General features: G+C 47.7%; 1 protein-coding gene across 1 annotated transcript in view; it reads right to left on the bottom strand.

Moving 5' to 3' along the window:
- Positions 1–21815, bottom strand: part of LOC140399682 (glutamate receptor ionotropic, NMDA 2D-like) — a gene marked incomplete at its 5' end in the record, with an annotated part of 270641 nt that overhangs the window by 16097 nt on the left and 232729 nt on the right. The window contains 2 exons of the mRNA XM_072489226.1: positions 404–564; positions 1126–1355. Coding sequence (XP_072345327.1) covers positions 404–564; positions 1126–1355 — 391 coding nt within the window. The remainder of the gene's footprint in view (positions 1–403; positions 565–1125; positions 1356–21815) is intronic.

Below are 21815 nucleotides of genomic sequence, written 5' to 3'. Positions count from 1 at the left end.
ACTCCCAGGACAGGTACAGCACGGGGTTAGATACAGAGTAAAGCTCCCTCTACACTGTCCCCATCAAACACTCCCAGGACAGGTACAGCACAGGGTTAGATACAGAGTAAAGCTCCCTCCACACTGTCCCCATCAAACACTCCCAGGACAGGTACAGCACGGGGTTAGATACAGAGTAAAGCTCCCTCTACACAGTCCCCATCAAACACTCCCAGGACAGGTACAGCACGGGGTTAGATACAGAGTAAAGCTCCCTCTACACTGTCCCCATCAAACACTCCCAGGACAGGTACAGCACGGGGTTAGATACAGAGTAAAGCTCCCTCTACACTGTCCCCATCAAACACTCCACGGACAGGTACAACACGGGGTTAGATACAGAGTAAAGCTGTGACGAACCTACCCGCTTTTGAGGTTCTGCAGAGCATCCTCGACAGATTTCTGGTTATATTTGGACATGTAACTGTGCATCTCCGGGTAGTTACTGCGAATATTTCTCTCCGTGCTTCCGTTAGGGACCGTCCCAAACTGCAGAGGGGGGTATTGTTCCTGTGGTTTCTGGAACTATGAGAGAGAAATGTGGGTTGGGACAAAGGCAGAGAGAGAGGGAGAGAGACAGAGTGAGGGAGAGAGAGAGAGAGAGACAGAGACAGAGAGAGAGAGACAGAGAGAGAAAGAGCGAGAGAGAGACAGAGAGAGTGAGAGAGAGAGAGAGAGACAGAGAGAGAGACAGAGAGAGAAAGAGAGAGACAGAGAGAGACAGAGAGAGAAACAGAGACAGAGAGAGACAGACAGAGAGAGAGAGAAGGAGCAATATATAATCATTCTGTTAGTCATTCCGTCAAAAAGTGATGCATATATCCCGGTTGGGGAGATTCTCCCCAGCGAGGGGGTCAGCCCCCAGCGGGGAGACCCCCAGCCCCCCCCCCCCCCGCAACGAGGGGGTGAGCCCCCAGCGGGAGAGCCCCAGCCCCTCCCCCCCCAGCGAGGTCGGCCCCCACGAGGAGACCCCCAGCCCCCCAGCGAGGGATTGAGCCCCCATGAGGAGACCCCGAGACCCCCCCAGCGAGGGGTCAGCCCCCAGCGGGAGACCCCCAGGCCCCTCCCCCTCCGTCAGAGACATACCTTCTGGTCGCTGAGGCCAGACACTGTGTCCACGTACTCCTCCTGGATCATGAAGGCGGCCAGGTTGGCCGTGTAACTGGCCAGGAAGATAACAGCGAAGAAGGCCCAGATCAGGACCATGATCTTGCTGGTGGTACCTTTGGGATTCTCCACAGGCACAGAGTTATTGAAGACCAGAGCCCACAGCAACCAGACTGATTTCCCAATGGTGAACTTGGATCCGCCGCGCCCTAACAGAGGGAGCAAGAGAGAGGGAGTGAGAGAGGGAGCGAGGGAGAGAGAGAGCGAGGGAGAGAGGGAGGAGGGAGCGAGAGAGGGAGAGAGAGGGGAGGAGAGAGGGAGAGAGGGAGAGAGAGGGAGGGAGAGAGGGAGGGAGGGAGCGAGGAGAGGGAGAGAGAGGGGGGAGAGAGGGAGAGAGGGAGGGAGGGAGGGAGCGAGGGAGGGAGAGAGGGAGAGAGAGAGGCGAGGGAGAGAGGGAGGGAGAGAGGGAGGGAGAGAGGGAGGGAGAGAGGGAGGGAGAGAGGGAGAGAGGGAGAGAGAGAGCGAGGAGAGAGAGAGCGAGGGAGAGAGGAGGGAGAGAGGGAGGGGAGAGAGGGAGGGAGGGAGGGAGAGAGGGAGGGAGGGAGGGAGGGAGAGAGGGAGGGAGAAGAGGGAGGGAGGGAGGGAGAGAGGGAGGGAGGGAGGGAGGAGAGGAGGGAGGGAGAGAGGGAGGGAGGGAGGGAGGGAGAGAGGAGGGAGGGAGGGAGGAGAGGGAGGGAGGGAGGGAGGGAGGGAGAGAGGGAGGGAGGAAGGGAGAGAGGGAGGAGGGAGGGAGGGAGAGAGGGAGAGAGGGAGGGAGGGAGGGAGGAGAGGGAGGGGAGGGAGAGGGGGAGATGGAGAGAGGGAGGGAGGGCGGGAGAGAGGGAGGGAGAGAGGGAGGGAGGGAGTGAGAGAGGGAGAGAGAGGGGGGAGAGGGAGGGAGGGAGGGAGAGAGGGAGGGAGGGAGGGAGGGAGTGAGAGAGGGAGAGAGAGGAGGAGAGGGAGGGAGGGAGAGAGGGAGGGAGGGAGGGAGGGAGAGAGGGAGAGAGGGAGGGAGAGAGGGAGGGAGGGAGAGAGGGAGGGAGAGAGGGAGGAGGGAGGGAGGGAGAGAGAGAGCGAGGAGAGAGAGGAGGGAGGGAGGGAGGGAGGGAGGAGGGAGAGAGGGAGGGAGAGAGGGAGGGAGAGAGAGAGGGAGGGAGGGAGAGAGGGAGGGAGGAGGGAGAGAGGGAGAGAGAGGGAGGGAGGGAGAGAGGGTGAGACGGGGGAGGGAGAGAGGGAGGGAGGGAAGGAGGAGGGAGGGAGAGAGAGAGGGAGGAGAGGAGGAAGGGAGAGAGGGAGAGAGAGAGGGAGGAGAGGGAGGGAGGGAGGGAGAGAGGAAGGAGAGAGGGAGGGAGGGAGGGAAGGAGAGAGGGAGGGGAGAGGGGAGGGAGAGAGAGAGAGGGAGAGAGATTGGGGCAGGGAGAGAGGGAGGGAAATGAAATGAAAATCGCTTATTGTCACAAGTAGGCTTCAAATGAAGTTACTGTGAAAAGCCCCTAGTCGCCACATTCCGGGCGCCTGTTCGGGGAGGCTGGTACGGGAGAGAGGGAGTAAGAGAGGAAGAGAGGGAGGGGAGAGAGAGAGGGGGAGAGAGAGGGAGGGACGGAGAGAGGAGGGAGGAGAGGGAGGGAGGGAGTGAGAGAGGGAGACAGGGAGGGAGGGAGGGAGGGAGTGAGAGAGGGAGATCGGGGGAGAGAGGGAGAGAGATAGGGGAGAGAGGGGAGGGAGAGAGGGAGAGAGGGAGAGAGAGAGAGGGAGGGTCAGAGAGAGGGAGGGTGCGACAGAGAGAGGGAGGGTGCGAGAGAGGGAGGGAGAGAGGAAGGGAGAGGGAGAGAGGGAGGGAAGGAGAAAGAGGGAGAGGGAGGGAGGGAGGGACTGATAGAGAGTGAAAGAGAGGGAGGGAGATAGAGACAGAGAGATGGAGGGAGAGATTGGGCGAGAGACATTGTAAAAGAGAGAGAGAGCGAGAGGAGGGAGTGAGAGAGAGTTAAGGACAGAGGAAGGGAGGGAGGGAGTGAGAGAGAGAGATGGAGGAAGGGAGGAGGGGAGAGTGAGAGAGATGGAGGGAGAGAGACAGAAGGAGATAAAGGATGGTAGAGAGGGAGATGGAGAGAGAGAGAGGGAGTGAGAAATAAAGGGAGAGAGGTATGGAGAGAGATAGGGAGGGAGATAGAGAGAGCCAGTGAGAGAGAGCGTGGGAGAGAGTGAGGGAGGGTGGAAGATAGAGAGATGGAGATAGCGATATGGAGATAGAGAGATGGGAGATAGAGAGATGGAGATAGAGAGATGGGAGATAGAGAGATGGGAGATAGAGAGATGGAAAAAGAGAGATGGGAGATAGAGAGATGGAGATAGAGAGATGGGAGATAGAGAGCTGGAGATAGAGAGATGGAGAAAGAGAGATGGAGATAGAGAGATGGGAGATAGAGAGATGGGAGATAGAGAGATGGAGAAAGAGAGATGGAGATAGAGAGATGGGAGATAGAGAGATGGGAGATATAGAGATGGGAGATAGAGAGATGGAGATAGAGAGATGGTTGATAGAGAGATGGGAGAAAGAGAGATGGAGATAGAGAGATGGAGATAGAGAGATGGGAGATAGAGAGATGGAGATAGAGAGATGGGAGATACAGAGATGGAGATAGAGAGATGGGAAATAGAGAGATGGAGCTAGAGAGATGGGAGATAGAGAGATGGAGATAGAGAGATGGAGAAAGAGGGATGGAGATAGAGAGATGGAGATAGAGAGATGGGAGATAGAGAGATGGGAGATAGAGAGATGGGAGATAGAGAGATGGGAGATAGAGAGATAGAGACAGAGAGATGGGAGATAGAGAGATGGAGATAGAGAGATGGAGATAGAGAGATGGGAGATAGAGAGATGGAGATAGAGAGATGGGAACTAGAGAGATGGAGATAGAGAGATGGGAGAGAGAGAGATGGGAGATAGAGAGATGGAGAAAGAGGGATGGAGATAGAGAGATGGGAGATAGAGAGATGGGAACTAGAGAGATGGAGATAGAGAGATGGGAGATAGAGAGATGGAGATAGATAGATGGGAGATAGAGAGATGGGAGGTAGAGAGATGGGAGATAGAGAGATGGGAGATAGAGAGATGGGAGATAGAGAGATGGAGATAGAGAGATGGGAGATAGAGAGATGGAGATAGAGAGATGGGAGATAGAGAGATGGGAGATAGAGAGATGGGAGATAGAGAGATGGGAGACAGAGAGATGGAGATAGAGAGATGGAGATAGAGAGATGGAGATTGAGAGGTGGGAGATAAAGAGATAGAGATAGTGAGATAGAGAGAGAGAGATGGGAGATAGAGAGATGGAGATAGAGAGATGGGAGATAGAGAGATGGAGATAGAGAGATGGGAGATAGAGAGATGGAGATAGAGAGATGGGAGATACAGAGATGGGAGATAGAGAGATGGGAGATAGAGAGATGGGAGATAGAGAGATGGGAGATAGAGAGATGGAGATAGAGCGATGGGAGATAGAGAGATGGAGATAGAGAGATGGAGACAGAGAGATGGGAGATAGAGAGATGGAGATAGAGAGATGGGAGATAGAGAGATTGGAGATAGAGAGATGGAGATAGAGAGATGGGAGACAGAGAGATGGAGATAGAGAGATGGAGATAGAGAGATGGGAGATAGAGAGATGGGAGATACAGAGATGGGAGATAGAGAGATGGGAGATAGAGAGATGGGAGATAGAGAGATGGGAGATAGAGAGATTGGAGATAGAGAGATGGAGAAAGAGAGATGGAGAAAGAGGGATGGAGATAGAGAGATGGGAGATAGAGAGATGGAGATAGAGAGATGGAGAAAGAGGGATGGAGATAGAGAGATGGGAGATAGAGAGATGGAGATAGAGAGATGGGAGATAGAGAGATGGGAGATAGAGAGATGGGAGATAGTGAGATGGGAGATAGAGAGATGGGAGATAGAGAGATGGAGAAAGAGGGATGGAGATAGAGAGATGGGAGATAGAGAGATGGGAACTAGAGAGATGGAGATAGAGAGATGGGAGATAGAGAGATGGAGATAGAGAGATGGGAGATAGAGAGATGGAGATAGAGAGATGGAGATAGAGAGATGGGAGATAGAGAGATGGGAGATAGAGAGATGGAGATAGAGAGATGGGAGATAGAGAGATGGAGATAGAGAGATGGGGATAGAGAGATGGAGATAGAGAGACGGGAGACAGAGAGATGGGAGATAGAGAGATGGGAGATAGAGAGATGGAGATAGAGAGATGGGAGATAGAGAGATGGAGATAGAGAGATGGGAGATAGAGAGATGGAGATAGAGAGATGGGAGATAGAGAGATGGAGATACAGAGATGGGAGATAGAGAGATGGGAGATAGAGAGATGGAGATAGAGAGATGGAGATAGATAGAGAGACGGGAGATAGAGAGATGGGAGATAGAGAGATGGGAGATAGAGAGATGGGAGATAGAGAGATGGAGATAGAGAGATGGAGATAGAGAGATGGGAGATAGAGAGACGGGAGATAGAGAGATGGGAGATAGAGAGATGGAGATAGATAGAGAGACGGGAGATAGAGAGATGGAGATAGAGAGATGGGAGATAGAGAGATGGAGATAGAGAGATGGAGATAGAGAGATGGAGATAGAGAGATGGGAGATAGAGAGATGGGAGATAGAGAGATGGGAGATACAGAGATGGGAGATAGAGAGATGGGAGATAGAGAGATGGGAGATAGAGAGATGGGAGATAGAGAGATGGGAGATAGAGAGATGGGAGATAGAGAGATGGGAGATAGAGAGACGGGAGATAGAGCGATGGGAGATAGAGAGATGGGAAATAGAGAGATGGAGATAGAGAGATGAGTAGATAGAGAGATAGGGATAGAGAGATGGAGATAGAGAGATGGGAGAGAGAGAGATGGAGAGAGAGAGATGGAGATAGAGAGATGGGAGATAGAGAGATAGAGATAGAGAGATGGGAGATAGAGAGACGGGAGATAGAGCGATGGGAGATAGAGAGATGGGAAATAGAGAGATGGAGATAGAGAGATGGGAGATAGAGAGATGGAGATAGAGCGATGGGAGATAGAGAAATGGGAGATAGAGAGATGGAGATAGAGAGATGGAGATAGAGAGATGGGAGATAGAGAGACGGGAGATAGAGAGATGGGAGATAGAGAGATGGGAGATAGAGAGATGGAGATAGAGAGATGGAGATAGAGAGATGGGAGATAGAGAGACGGGAGGTAGAGAGATGGGAGATAGAGAGATGGAGATAGATAGAGAGACGGGAGATAGAGAGATGGGAGATAGAGAGACGGGAGATAGAGAAATGGAGATAGAGAGATGGAGATAGAGAGATGGAGATAGAGAGATGGAGATAGAGAGATGGGAGATCGAGACATGGGAGATAGACAGATGGGAGATAGAGAGATGGGAGATAGAGAGATGGAGATTGAGAGATGGGAGATAAAGAGATAGAGATAGTGAGATAGAGAGAGAGAGATGGGAGATAGAGAGATGGGAGAGAGAGAGATGGGAGATAGAGAGATGGGAGATAGAGAGATGGAGATAGAGAGATGGGAGATAGAGAGATGGGAGATAGAGAGATGGGAGATAGAGAGATGGGAGACAGAGAGATGGAGATAGAGAGATGGAGATAGAGAGATGGAGATTGAGAGGTGGGAGATAAAGAGATAGAGATAGTGAGATAGAGAGAGAGAGATGGGAGATAGAGAGATGGAGATAGAGAGATGGGAGATAGAGAGATGGAGATAGAGAGATGGGAGATAGAGAGATGGAGATAGAGAGATGGGAGATACAGAGATGGGAGATAGAGAGATGGGAGATAGAGAGATGGGAGATAGAGAGATGGGAGATAGAGAGATGGAGATAGAGCGATGGGAGATAGAGAGATGGAGATAGAGAGATGGAGACAGAGAGATGGGAGATAGAGAGATGGAGATAGAGAGATGGGAGATAGAGAGATTGGAGATAGAGAGATGGAGATAGAGAGATGGGAGACAGAGAGATGGAGATAGAGAGATGGAGATAGAGAGATGGGAGATAGAGAGATGGGAGATACAGAGATGGGAGATAGAGAGATGGGAGATAGAGAGATGGAGATAGAGAGATGGGAGATAGAGAGATGGAGATAGAGAGATGGAGATAGAGAGATGGGAGATACAGAGATGGAGATAGAGAGATGGAGATAGAGAGATGGAGATAGAGAGATGGAGATAGAGAGATGGGAGATACAGAGATGGGAGATAGAGAGATGGGAGATAGAGAGATGGAGATAGTGAGATGGAGATAGAGAGATGGAGATAGAGAGATGGGAGACAGAGAGATGGAGATAGAGAGATGGAGATAGAGAGATGGGAGATACAGAGATGGGAGATAGAGAGATGGGAGATAGAGAGATGGAGATAGAGAGATGGAGATAGAGAGATGGGAGATACAGAGATGGGAGATAGAGAGATGGAGAAAGAGAGATGGAGATAGAGAGATGGGAAATAGAGAGATGGAGATAGAGAGATGGGAGATAGAGAGATGGGAGATAGAGAGATGGGAGATAGAGAGATGGAGATAGAGAGATGGAGATAGAGAGATGGGAGATACAGAGATGGGAGATAGAGAGATGGGAGATAGAGAGATGGAGATAGTGAGATGGGAGATAGAGAGATGGAGATAGAGAGATGGGAGACAGAGAGAGATGGAGATAGAGAGATGGAGATAGAGAGATGGGAGATACAGAGATGGGAGATAGAGAGATGGGAGATAGAGAGATGGAGATAGAGAGATGCAGATAGAGAGATGGAGATAGAGAGATGGAGACAGAGAGATGTGAGATAGAGAGATGGAGATAGAGAGATGGGAGATAGAGCGATGGGAGATAGAGAGATGGAGATAGAGCGATGGGAGATAGAGAGATGGGAGATAGAGAGATGGAGATAGAGCGATGGGAGATAGAGAGATGGAGATAGAGAGATGGAGACAGAGAGATGGGAGATAGAGAGATGGAGATAGAGAGATGGGAGATAGAGCGATGGGAGATAGAGAGATGGAGATAGAGAGATGGGAGATAGAGAGATGGGAGATAGAGAGATGGAGATAGAGAGATGGAGATAGAGAGATGGAGATAGAGAGATGGGAGATAGAGAGATGGGAGATAGAGAGATGGAGATAGAGAGATGGAGATAGAGAGATGGGAGATACAGAGATGGGAGATAGAGAGATGGAGATAGAGAGATGGTGATAGAGAGATGGGAGATAGAGAGATGGGAGATAGAGAGATGGGAGATAGAGAGATGGGAGATAGAGAGATGGAGATAGAGAGATGGGAGATACAGAGATGGGAGATACAGAGATGGGAGATAGAGAGATGGAGATAGAGAGATGGAGATAGAGAGATGGGAGATAGAGAGATGGAAGATAGAGAGATGGAGATAGAGAGATGGAGATAGAGAGATGGAGATAGAGAGATGGGAGATAGAGAGATGGAGATAGAGAGATGGAGATAGAGAGATGGGAGATAGAGAGATGGGAGATAGAGAGATGGAGATAGAGAGATGGTGATAGAGAGATGGGAGATAGAGAGATGGGAGATAGAGAGATGGGAGATAGAGAGATGGGAGATAGAGAGATGGGAGATAGGGAGATGGAGATAGAGAGATGGAGATAGAGAGATGGGAGATAGAGAGATGGGAGATAGAGAGATGGAGACAGAGAGATGGGAGATAGAGAGATGGGAGGTAGAGAGATGGGAGATAGAGAGATGGGAGATAGAGAGATGGGAGATAGAGAGATGGGAGATAGGGAGATGGAGATAGAGAGATGGAGATAGAGAGATGGGAGGTAGAGAGATGGAGAGAGAGAGATGGGAGAGAGAGAGATGGAGATAGTGAGATGGGAGATAGAGAGATGGAGATAGAGAGATGGAGATAGAGAGATGGGAGATAGAGAGATGGGAGATAGAGAGATGGAGATAGAGAGATGGAGACAGAGAGATGGGAGATAGAGCGATGGAGATAGAGAGATGGGAGCTAGAGAGATGGAGATAGAGCGATGGGAGATAGAGAGATGGGAGATAGAGAGATGGAGATAGAGAGATGGAGATAGAGAGATAGAGATAGAGAGATGGAGATAGAGAGATGGGAGATAGAGAGATGGGAGATAGAGAGATGGAGATAGTGCGATGGAGATAGAGAGATGGGAGATAGTGAGATGGAGATAGAGAGATGGGAGATAGAGAGATGGGAGATAGAGAGATGGGAGATAGAGAGATGGGAGATAGAGAGATGGAGATAGAGAGATGGGAGATACAGAGATGGGAGATAGAGAGATAGGAGATAGAGAGATGGAGATAGAGAGATGGGAGATAGAGAGACGGGAGATAGAGAGATGGAGATAGAGAGATGGGAGATAGAGAGATGGAGATAGATAGATGGAGATAGAGGGAAGGGAGATAGAGAGATGGGAGATAGTGAGATAGAGATAGAGAGATGGAGATAGAGAGATGGACATAGAGAGATGTGAGATAGAGAGATGGGAGATAGAGAGATAGAGATAGAGAGATGGAGATAGAGAGATGGGAGATAGAGAGATGGGAGATAGAGAGATGGGAGATAGAGCGATGGGAGATAGAGAGATGGGAGATAGAGAGATGGGGATAGAGAGATGGAGATAGTGAGATGGAGATAGAGAGATGGGAGATAGAGAGATGGGAGATAGAGAGATGGAGATAGAGAGATGGAGATAGAGAGATGGAGATAGAGAGATGGGAGATAGAGAGATGGGAGATAGAGAGATAGAGATAGAGAGATGGAGATAGAGAGATGGAGATAGAGAGATGGGAGATAGAGAGATGGAGATAGAGAGATGGGAGATAGAGAGATGGGAGATAGAGAGATGGAGATAGAGAGATGGGAGATAGAGAGATGGGAGATAGAGAGATGGAAAAAGAGAGATGGGAGATAGAGAGATGGAGATAGAGAGATGGGAGATAGAGAGCTGGAGATAGAGAGATGGAGAAAGAGAGATGGAGATAGAGAGATGGAGATAGAGAGATGGGAGATAGAGAGATGGAGAAAGAGAGATGGAGATAGAGAGATGGGAGATAGAGAGATGGGAGATATAGAGATGGGAGATGGAGAGATGGAGATAGAGAGATGGTTGATAGAGAGATGGGAGAAAGAGAGATGGAGATAGAGAGATGGAGATAGAGAGATGGGAGATAGAGAGATGGAGATAGAGAGATGGGAGATACAGAGATGGAGATAGAGAGATGGGAAATAGAGAGATGGAGCTAGAGAGATGGGAGATAGAGAGATGGAGATAGAGAGATGGAGAAAGAGGGATGGAGATAGAGAGATGGGAGATAGAGAGATGGGAGAGAGAGAGATGGGAGATAGAGAGATGGGAGATAGAGAGATGGGAGATAGAGAGATAGAGACAGAGAGATGGGAGATAGAGAGATGGAGATAGAGAGATGGAGATAGAGAGATGGGAGATAGAGAGATGGAGATAGAGAGATGGGAACTAGAGAGATGGAGATAGAGAGATGGGAGATAGAGAGATGGGAGATAGAGAGATGGAGAAAGAGGGATGGAGATAGAGAGATGGGAGATAGAGAGATGGGAACTAGAGAGATGGAGATAGAGAGATGGGAGATAGAGAGATGGAGATAGATAGATGGGAGATAGAGAGATGGGAGGTAGAGAGATGGGAGATAGAGAGATGGGAGATAGAGAGATGGGAGATAGAGAGATGGGAGATAGAGAGATGGGAGATAGAGAGATGGAGATAGAGAGATGGGAGATAGAGAGATGGGAGATAGAGAGATGGAGATAGAGAGATGGAGATAGAGAGATGGAGAAAGAGAGATGGAGAAAGAGGGATGGAGATAGAGAGATGGGAGATAGAGAGATGGAGATAGAGAGATGGGAGATAGAGAGATTGGAGATAGAGAAATGGAGAAAGAGAGATGGAGAAAGAGGATGGAGATAGAGAGATGGGAGATAGAGAGATGGAGATAGAGAGATGGAGAAAGAGGGATGGAGATAGAGAGATGGGGAGATAGAGAGATGGAGATAGAGAGATGGGAGATAGAGAGATGGAGATAGAGAGATGGAGATAGAGAGATGGGAGATAGAGAGATGGGAGATAGAGAGATGGAGAAAGAGGGATGGAGATAGAGAGATGGGAGATAGAGAGATGGGAGACTAGAGAGATGGAGATAGAGAGATGGGAGATAGAGAGATGGAGATAGAGAGATGGAGATAGGAGATAGAGAGATGGAGATAGAGAGATGGGAGATAGAGAGATGGGAGATAGAGAGATGGAGATAGAGAGATGGGAGATAGAGAGATGGAGATAGAGAGATGGGGATAGAGAGATGGAGATAGAGAGACGGGAGACAGAGAGATGGGAGATAGAGAGATGGGAGATAGAGAGATGGAGATAGAGAGATGGGAGATAGAGAGATGGAGATAGAGAGATGGGAGATAGAGAGATGGAGATAGAGAGATGGGAGATAGAGAGATGGAGAAAGAGGGATGGAGATAGAGAGATGGAGATAGAGAGATGGGGATAGAGAGATGGAGATAGAGAGACGGGAGACAGAGAGATGGGAGATAGAGAGATGGGAGATAGAGAGATGGAGATAGAGAGATAGGAGATAGAGAGATGGAGATAGACAGATGGGAGATAGAGAGATGGAGATAGAGAGATGGGAGATAGAGAGATGGAGATACAGAGATGGGAGATAGAGAGATGGGAGATAGAGAGATGGAGATAGAGAGATGGAGATAGATAGAGAGACGGGAGATAGAGAGATGGGAGATAGAGAGATGGGAGATAGAGAGATGGGAGATAGAGAGATGGAGATAGAGAGATGGAGATAGAGAGATGGGAGATAGAGAGACGGGAGATAGAGAGATGGGAGATAGAGAGATGGAGATAGATAGAGAGACGGGAGATAGAGAGATGGGAGATAGAGAGATGGGAGATAGAGAGATGGGAGATAGAGAGATGGGAGATAGAGAGATGGGAGATAGAGAGATGGAGATAGAGAGATGGAGATAGAGAGATGGAGACAGAGAGATGGAGACAGAGAGATGGGAGATAGAGCGATGGGAGATAGAGAAATGGGAGATAGATAGATGGGAGATAGAGAGATGGGAGATAGAGAGATGGAGATAGAGAGATGGAGATAGAGAGATGGAGATAGAGAGATGGGAGATAGAGAGATGGGAGATAGAGAGATGGGAGATAGAGAGAAGGGAGATAGAGAGATGGGAGATAGAGAGATGGAGATAGAGAGATGGGAGATAGAGAGATGGAAATAGGGAGATGGAGATAGAGAGATGGGAGATAGAGAGATGGGAGATAGAGAGATGGGAGATAGAGAGATGGGAGATAGAGAGATGGAGACAGAGAGATGGGAGATAGAGCGATGGGAGATAGAGAGACGGGAGATAGAGAGATGGGAGATAGAGAGATGGAGACAGAGAGATGGGAGATAGAGCGATGGGAGATAGAGAAATGGGAGATAGTGAGATGGGAGATAGAGAGATGGGAGATAGAGAGATGGGAGATAGAGAGATGGAGATAGAGAAATGGAGATAGAGAGATGGGAGATAGAGAGATGGAGATAGAGAGATGGGAGATAGAGATAGAGAGATGGGGATAGAGAGATGGAGATAGAGAGCTGGAGATAGAGAGATGGAGATAGAGAGATGGGAGATAGAGAGCTGGGGGATAGAGAGATGGGAGATAGAGAGATGGAGATAGATGGAAGATAGAGAGATGGGAGATAGAGAGATGGAGATAGAGAGATGGGAGATAGAGAGATGGGAGATAGAGAGATGGGAGATAGAGAGATAGGGATAGAGAGATGGAGATAGAGAGATGGGAGATAGAGAGATGGGAGATAGAGAGATGGGAGATAGAGAGACGGGAGATAGAGAGATGGAGATAGAGAGATGGGAGATAGATAGATGGGAGATAGAGAGATGGGAGATAGAGAGATGGGAGATAGAGAGACGGGAGATAGAGAGATGGAGATAGAGAGATGGGAGATAGATAGATGGGAGATAGAGAGATGGGAGATAGAGAGATGGGAGATAGAGAGATGGGAGATAGAGAGATGGGAGATAGAGAGATGGGAGATAGAGAGATGGGAGATAGAGAGATGGGAGATAGAGAGACGGGCGATAGAGAGATGGGAGATAGAGAGATGGGAGATAGAGAAATGGGAGATAGATAGATGGGAGATAGAGAGATGGGAGATAGAGAAATGGGAGATAGATAGATGGGAGATAGAGAGATGGGCGATAGAGAGATGGGAGATGGAGAGATGGGAAGTGGAGAGATGGGAGATAGTGAGATGGAGATAGAGAGATGGAGATAGAGAGATGGGAGATAGAGAGATGGGAGATAGAGAAATGGGAGATAGAGAGATGGGAGATAGTGAGATGGAGATAGAGAGATGGGAGATAGAGAGATGGGAGATAGAGAGATAGAGATAGAGAGATGGGAGATAGAGAGATAGAGATAGAGAGATGGGAGATAGAGAGATGGGAGATAGAGAGATGGAGATAGAGAGATGGAGATAGAGAGATGGGAGATAGAGAGACGGGAGATAGAGAGATGGAGATAGAGAGATGGGAGATAGAGAGATGGAGATAGATAGATGGAGATAGAGGGAAGGGAGATAGAGAGATGGGAGATAGAGAGATGGAGATAGAGAGATGGGAGATAGAGAGATGGGAGATAGTGAGATAGAGAGAGAGCGATGGGAGATAGAGAGATGGGAGATAGAGAGATAGGGATAGAGAGATGGAGATAGAGAGATGGGAGATAGAGAGATGGGAGATAGAGAGATGGAGATAGAGAGATGGAGATAGATAGATGGGAGATAGAGAGATGGGAGATAGAGAGATGGAGAGAGAGAGATGGGAGATAGAGAGATGGAGATAGAGAGATGGGAGATAGAGAGATGGGAGATAGAGAGATGGAGATAGAGAGATGGGAGATAGATAGATGGGAGATAGAGAGATGGGAGATAGAGAGATAGGGATAGAGAGATGGAGATAGAGAGATGGGAGATAGAGAGATGGGAGATAGAGAGATAGAGATAGAGAGATAGGGATAGAGAGATGGAGATAGAGAGACGGGAGATAGAGAGATGGAGATAGAGAGACGGGATTTAGAGAGATGGAGATAGAGAGATGGAGATAGAGAGATGGAGATAGAGAGATGGGAGATAGAGAGATGGAGATAGAGAGATGGGAGATAGATAGATGGGAGATAGAGAGATGGGAGATAGAGAGATAGGGATAGAGAGATGGAGATAGAGAGATGGGAGATAGAGAGATGGGAGAAAGAGAGATAGGGATAGAGAGATGGAGATAGAGAGACGGGAGATAGAGAGATGGAGATAGAGAGATGGGAGATAGATAGATGGGAGATAGAGAGATGGGGGATAGAGAGATGGGAGATAGAGAGATGGGAGATAGAGAGATGGGAGACAGAGAGATGGAGATAGAGAGATGGGAGATAGAGAGATGGGGGATCGAGAGATGGGAGATAGATAGATGGGAGATAGAGAGATGGGCGATAGAGAGATGGGAGATAGAGAGATGGGAGATAGAGAGATGGGAGATAGAGAGACGGGAGATAGAGAGATGGAGATAGAGAGATGGGAGATAGATAGATGGGAGATAGAGAGATGGGAGATAGAGAGATAGGGATAGAGAGATGGAGATAGAGAGATGGGAGATAGAGAGATGGGAGATAGAGAGATGGAGATAGAGAGATGGTAGATAGAGAGATGGGAGATAGAGAGATGGAGATAGATAGATGGGAGATAGAGAGATGGGAGATAGAGAGATGGAGAGAGAGAGATGGAAGATAGAGAGATGGAGATAGAGAGATAGGGATAGAAGATGGAGATAGAGAGAGTGGAGATAGAGAGATGGAGATAGAGAGATGGGAGATAGAGAGAAGGGAGATAGAGAGATGGAGATAGATAGATGGGAGATAGAGAGATGGGAGATAGAGAGATGGAGAGAGAGAGATGGGAGATAGAGAGATGGAGATAGAGAGATGGGAGATACAGAGATAGAGATAGAGAGATGGAGATAGAGAGAAGGGAGATAGAGAGATGGAGATAGATAGATGGGAGGTTGAGAGATGGAGATAGAGAGATGGGAGATAGAGAGATGGAGATAGAGAGAGTGGAGATAGAGAGATGGAGATAGAGAGATGGGAGATAGAGAGAAGGGAGATAGAGAGATGGAGATAGATAGATGGGAGGTTGAGAGATGGAGATAGAGAGATGGGAGATAGAGAGATGGAGATAGAGAGAGTGGAGATAGAGAGATGGAGATAGTGAGATGGGAGATAGAGAGATGGAGATAGAGAGATGGAGATAGAGAAATGGGAGGTAGAGAGATGGAGATAGTGAGATGGGAGATAGAGAGATGGAGATAGAGAGATGGGTGATAGAGAGATGGAGATAGAGAGATGGGAGATAGAGAGACGGAGATAGAGAGATAGAGATAGAGAGATGGAGATTAAGAGATAGAGAGATGGAGATGGGAGGTGGAGAGATGGAGATAGATGGGAGATAGAGAGATGGAGATAGAGAGATGGAGATTGAGAAATGGGAGATAGCGAGATGGAGATAGAGAGATGGAGATAGAGAGATGGGAGATACAGAGATGGGAGATAGAGAGATGGAGATAGAGAGATGGTGATAGAGAGATGGGAGATAGAGAGATGGGAGATAGAGAGATGGGAGATAGAGAGATGGGAGATAGAGAGATGGAGATAGAGAGATGGGAGATACAGAGATGGGAGATACAGAGATGGGAGATAGAGAGATGGAGATAGAGAGATGGTGATAGAGAGATGGGAGATAGAGAGATGGGAGATAGAGAGATGGGAGATAGAGAGATGGGAGATAGAGAGATGGAGATAGAGAGATGGGAGATACAGAGATGGGAGATACAGAGATGGGAGATAGAGAGATGGAGATAGAGAGATGGAGATAGAGAGATGGGAGATAGAGAGATGGGAGATAGAGAGATGGAGATAGAGAGATGGAGATAGAGAGATGGAGATAGAGAGATGGGAGATACAGAGATGGGAGATAGTGAGATAGAGATAGAGAGATGGAGATAGAGAGATGGACATAGAGAGATGGGAGATAGAGAGATGGGAGATAGAGAGATAGAGATAGAGAGATGGAGATAGAGAGATGGGAGATAGAGAGATGGGAGATAGAGAGATGGGAGATAGAGCGATGGCAGATAGAGAGATGGGAGATAGAGAGATGGGGATAGAGAGATGGAGATAGTGAGATGGAGATAGAGAGATGGGAGATAGAGAGATGGGAGATAGAGAGATGGAGATAGAGAGATGGAGATAGAGAGATGGAGATAGAGAGATGGGAGATAGAGAGATGGGAGATAGAGAGATAGAGATAGAGAGATGGAGATAGAGAGATGGAGATAGAGAGATGGGAGATAGAGAGATAGGGATAGAGAGATGGAGATAGAGAGATGGAGATAGAGAGATGGGAGATAGAGAGATAGGGATAGAGAGATGGAGATAGAGAGATGGAGATAGAGAGATAGAGATAGAGAGATGGGAGATAGAGAGATGGGAGATAGAGAGATGGGAGATAGAGAGATGGAGATAGAGAGATGGAGATAGGGAGATGGGAGATAGATAGATGGAGATAGAGAGATGGAGATAGAGAGATGGGAGATAGAGAGATGGGAGATAGAGAGATGGGAGATAGAGAGATGGAGATAGAGAGATGGAGATAGAGAGATGGAGACAGAGAGATGGAGACAGAGAGATGGGAGATAGAGCGATGGGAGATAGAGAAATGGGAGATAGATAGATGGGAGATAGAGAGATGGGAGATAGAGAGATGGAGATAGAGAGATGGAGATAGAGAGATGGAGATAGAGAGATGGGAGATAGAGAGATGGGAGATAGAGAGATGGGAGATAGAGAGAAGGGAGATAGAGAGATGGGAGATAGAGAGATGGAGATAGAGAGATGGGAGATAGAGAGATGGAAATAGGGAGATGGAGATAGAGAGATGGGAGATAGAGAGATGGGAGATAGAGAGATGGGAGATAGAGAGATGGGAGATAGAGAGATGGAGACAGAGAGATGGGAGATAGAGCGATGGGAGATAGAGAGACGGGAGATAGAGAGATGGGAGATAGAGAGATGGAGACAGAGAGATGGGAGATAGAGCGATGGGAGATAGAGAAATGGGAGATAGTGAGATGGGAGATAGAGAGATGGGAGATAGAGAGATGGGAGATAGAGAGATGGAGATAGAGAAATGGAGATAGAGAGAAGGGAGATAGAGAGATGGAGATAGAGAGATGGGAGATAGAGATAGAGAGATGGGGATAGAGAGATGGAGATAGAGAGCTGGAGATAGAGAGATGGAGATAGAGAGATGGGAGATAGAGAGCTGGGGGATAGGGAGATGGGAGATAGAGAGATGGAGATAGATGGAAGATAGAGAGATGGGAGATAGAGAGATGGAGATAGAGAGATGGGAGATAGAGAGATGGGAGATAGAGAGATGGGAGATAGAGAGATAGGGATAGAGAGATGGAGATAGAGAGATGGGAGATAGAGAGATGGGAGATAGAGAGATGGGAGATAGAGAGACGGGAGATAGAGAGATGGAGATAGAGAGATGGGAGATAGATAGATGGGAGATAGAGAGATGGGAGATAGAGAGATGGGAGATAGAGAGACGGGAGATAGAGAGATGGAGATAGAGAGATGGGAGATAGATAGATGGGAGATAGAGAGATGGGAGATAGAGAGATGGGAGATAGAGAGATGGGAGATAGAGAGATGGGAGATAGAGAGATGGGAGATAGAGAGATGGGAGATAGAGAGATGGGAGATAGAGAGACGGGCGATAGAGAGATGGGAGATAGAGAGATGGGAGATAGAGAAATGGGAGATAGATAGATGGGAGATAGAGAGATGGGAGATAGAGAAATGGGAGATAGATAGATGGGAGATAGAGAGATGGGCGATAGAGAGATGGGAGATGGAGAGATGGGAAGTGGAGAGATGGGAGATAGTGAGATGGAGATAGAGAGATGGAGATAGAGAGATGGGAGATAGAGAGATGGGAGATAGAGAAATGGGAGATAGAGAGATGGGAGATAGTGAGATGGAGATAGAGAGATGGGAGATAGAGAGATGGGAGATAGAGAGATAGAGATAGAGAGATGGGAGATAGAGAGATAGAGATAGAGAGATGGGAGATAGAGAGATGGGAGATAGAGAGATGGAGATAGAGAGATGGAGATAGAGAGATGGGAGATAGAGAGACGGGAGATAGAGAGATGGAGATAGAGAGATGGGAGATAGAGAGATGGAGATAGATAGATGGAGATAGAGGGAAGGGAGATAGAGAGATGGGAGATAGAGAGATGGAGATAGAGAGATGGGAGATAGAGAGATGGGAGATAGTGAGATAGAGAGAGAGCGATGGGAGATAGAGAGATGGGAGATAGAGAGATAGGGATAGAGAGATGGAGATAGAGAGATGGGAGATAGAGAGATGGGAGATAGAGAGATGGAGATAGAGAGATGGAGATAGATAGATGGGAGATAGAGAGATGGGAGATAGAGAGATGGAGAGAGAGAGATGGGAGATAGAGAGATGGAGATAGAGAGATGGGAGATAGAGAGATGGGAGATAGAGAGATGGAGATAGAGAGATGGGAGATAGATAGATGGGAGATAGAGAGATGGGAGATAGAGAGATAGGGATAGAGAGATGGAGATAGAGAGATGGGAGATAGAGAGATGGGAGATAGAGAGATAGAGATAGAGAGATAGGGATAGAGAGATGGAGATAGAGAGACGGGAGATAGAGAGATGGAGATAGAGAGACGGGATTTAGAGAGATGGAGATAGAGAGATGGAGATAGAGAGATGGAGATAGAGAGATGGGAGATAGAGAGATGGGAGATAGAGAGATAGGGATAGAGAGATGGAGATAGAGAGACGGGAGATAGAGAGATGGAGATAGAGAGATGGGAGATAGATAGATGGGAGATAGAGAGATGGGAGATAGAGAGATAGGGATAGAGAGATGGAGATAGAGAGATGGGAGATAGAGAGATGGGAGAAAGAGAGATAGGGATAGAGAGATGGAGATAGAGAGACGGGAGATAGAGAGATGGAGATAGAGAGATGGGAGATAGATAGATGGGAGATAGAGAGATGGGAGATAGAGAGATGGGAGATAGAGAGATGGGAGATAGAGAGATGGGAGACAGAGAGATGGAGATAGAGAGATGGGAGATAGAGAGATGGGGGATCGAGAGATGGGAGATAGATAGATGGGAGATAGAGAGATGGGCGATAGAGAGATGGGAGATAGAGAGATGGGAGATAGAGAGATGGGAGATAGAGAGACGGGAGATAGAGAGATGGAGATAGAGAGATGGGAGATAGATAGATGGGAGATAGAGAGATGGGAGATAGAGAGATAGGGATAGAGAGATGGAGATAGAGAGATGGGAGATAGAGAGATGGGAGATAGAGAGATGGAGATAGAGAGATGGTAGATAGAGAGATGGGAGATAGAGAGATGGAGATAGATAGATGGGAGATAGAGAGATGGGAGATAGAGAGATGGAGAGAGAGAGATGGAAGATAGAGAGATGGAGATAGAGAGATAGGGATAGAAGATGGAGATAGAGAGAGTGGAGATAGAGAGATGGAGATAGAGAGATGGGAGATAGAGAGAAGGGAGATAGAGAGATGGAGATAGATAGATGGGAGATAGAGAGATGGGAGATAGAGAGATGGAGAGAGAGAGATGGGAGATAGAGAGATGGAGATAGAGAGATGGGAGATAGAGAGATAGAGATAGAGAGATGGAGATAGAGAGAAGGGAGATAGAGAGATGGAGATAGATAGATGGGAGGTTGAGAGATGGAGATAGAGAGATGGGAGATAGAGAGATGGAGATAGAGAGAGTGGAGATAGAGAGATGGAGATAGAGAGATGGGAGATAGAGAGAAGGGAGATAGAGAGATGGAGATAGATAGATGGGAGGTTGAGAGATGGAGATAGAGAGATGGGAGATAGAGAGATGGAGATAGAGAGAGTGGAGATAGAGAGATGGAGATAGTGAGATGGGAGATAGAGAGATGGAGATAGAGAGATGGAGATAGAGAAATGGGAGGTAGAGAGATGGAGATAGTGAGATGGGAGATAGAGAGATGGAGATAGAGAGATGGGTGATAGAGAGATGGAGATAGAGAGATGGGAGATAGAGAGACGGAGATAGAGAGATAGAGATAGAGAGATGGAGATTAAGAGATAGAGAGATGGAGATGGGAGGTGGAGAGATGGAGATAGATGGGAGATAGAGAGATGGAGATAGAGAGATGGAGATTGAGAAATGGGAGATAGCGAGATGGAGATAGAGAGATGGGAGATAGAGATAGAGAGATGGGGATAGAGAGATGGAGATACAGAGATAGAGATAGAGAGATGGGAGATAGAGAGATGGGAGATAGAGAGATGGGAGATAGAGAGACGGGAGATAGAGAGATGGAGATAGAGAGATGGGAGATAGATAGATGGGAGATAGAGAGATGGGAGATAGAGAGATAGGGATAGAGAGATGGAGATAGAGAGATGGGAGATAGAGAGATGGGAGATAGAGAGATGGGAGATAGATAGATGGGAGATAGAGAGATGGGCGATAGAGAGATGGGAGATAGAGAGATGAGAGATAGAGAGATGGGAGATAGAGAGACGGGAGATAGAGAGATGGAGATAGAGAGATGGGAGATAGATAGATGGGAGATAGAGAGATGGGAGATAGAGAGATAGGGATAGAGAGATGGAGATAGAGAGATGGGAGATAGAGAGATGGGAGATAGAGAGATGGAGATAGAGAGATGGTAGATAGAGAGATGGCAGATAGAGAGATGGGGGATAGAGAGATGGAGATAGATAGATGGGAGATAGAGAGATGGGAGATAGAGAGATGGAGCGAGAGAGATGGGAGATAGAGAGATGGAGATAGAGAGATGGGAGATAGAGAGAGAGGGATAGAAGATGGAGATAGAGAGAGTGGAGATAGAGAGATGGAGGTAGAGAGATGGGAGATAGAGAGAAGGGAGATAGAGAGATGGAGATAGATAGATGGGAGGTTGAGAGATGGAGATAGAGAGATGGGAGATAGAGAGATGGAGATAGAGAGAGTGGAGATAGAGAGATGGAGATAGTGAGATGGGAGATAGAGAGATGGAGATAGAGAGATGGAGATAGAGAAATGGGAGGTAGAGAGATGGAGATAGTGAGATGGGAGATAGAGAGATGGAGATAGAGAGATGGGTGATAGAGAGATGGAGATAGAGAGATGGGAGATAGAGAGATGGAGATAGAGAGATAGAGATAGAGAGATGGAGATTGAGAGATAGAGAGATGGAGATGGGATGTGGAGAGATGGAGATAGATGGGAGATAGAGAGATGGAGATAGAGAGATGGAGATTGAGAAATGGGAGATAGCGAGATGGAGATAGAGAGATGGGAGATAGACAG

Source organism: Scyliorhinus torazame, chromosome 23 (genome assembly GCF_047496885.1).
Source record: "Scyliorhinus torazame isolate Kashiwa2021f chromosome 23, sScyTor2.1, whole genome shotgun sequence".
NCBI lineage: Eukaryota > Metazoa > Chordata > Chondrichthyes > Carcharhiniformes > Scyliorhinidae > Scyliorhinus > Scyliorhinus torazame.
Note: the sequence above shows the minus strand (reverse complement) of the source record. Positions and strands in the feature narration are given on the sequence as shown.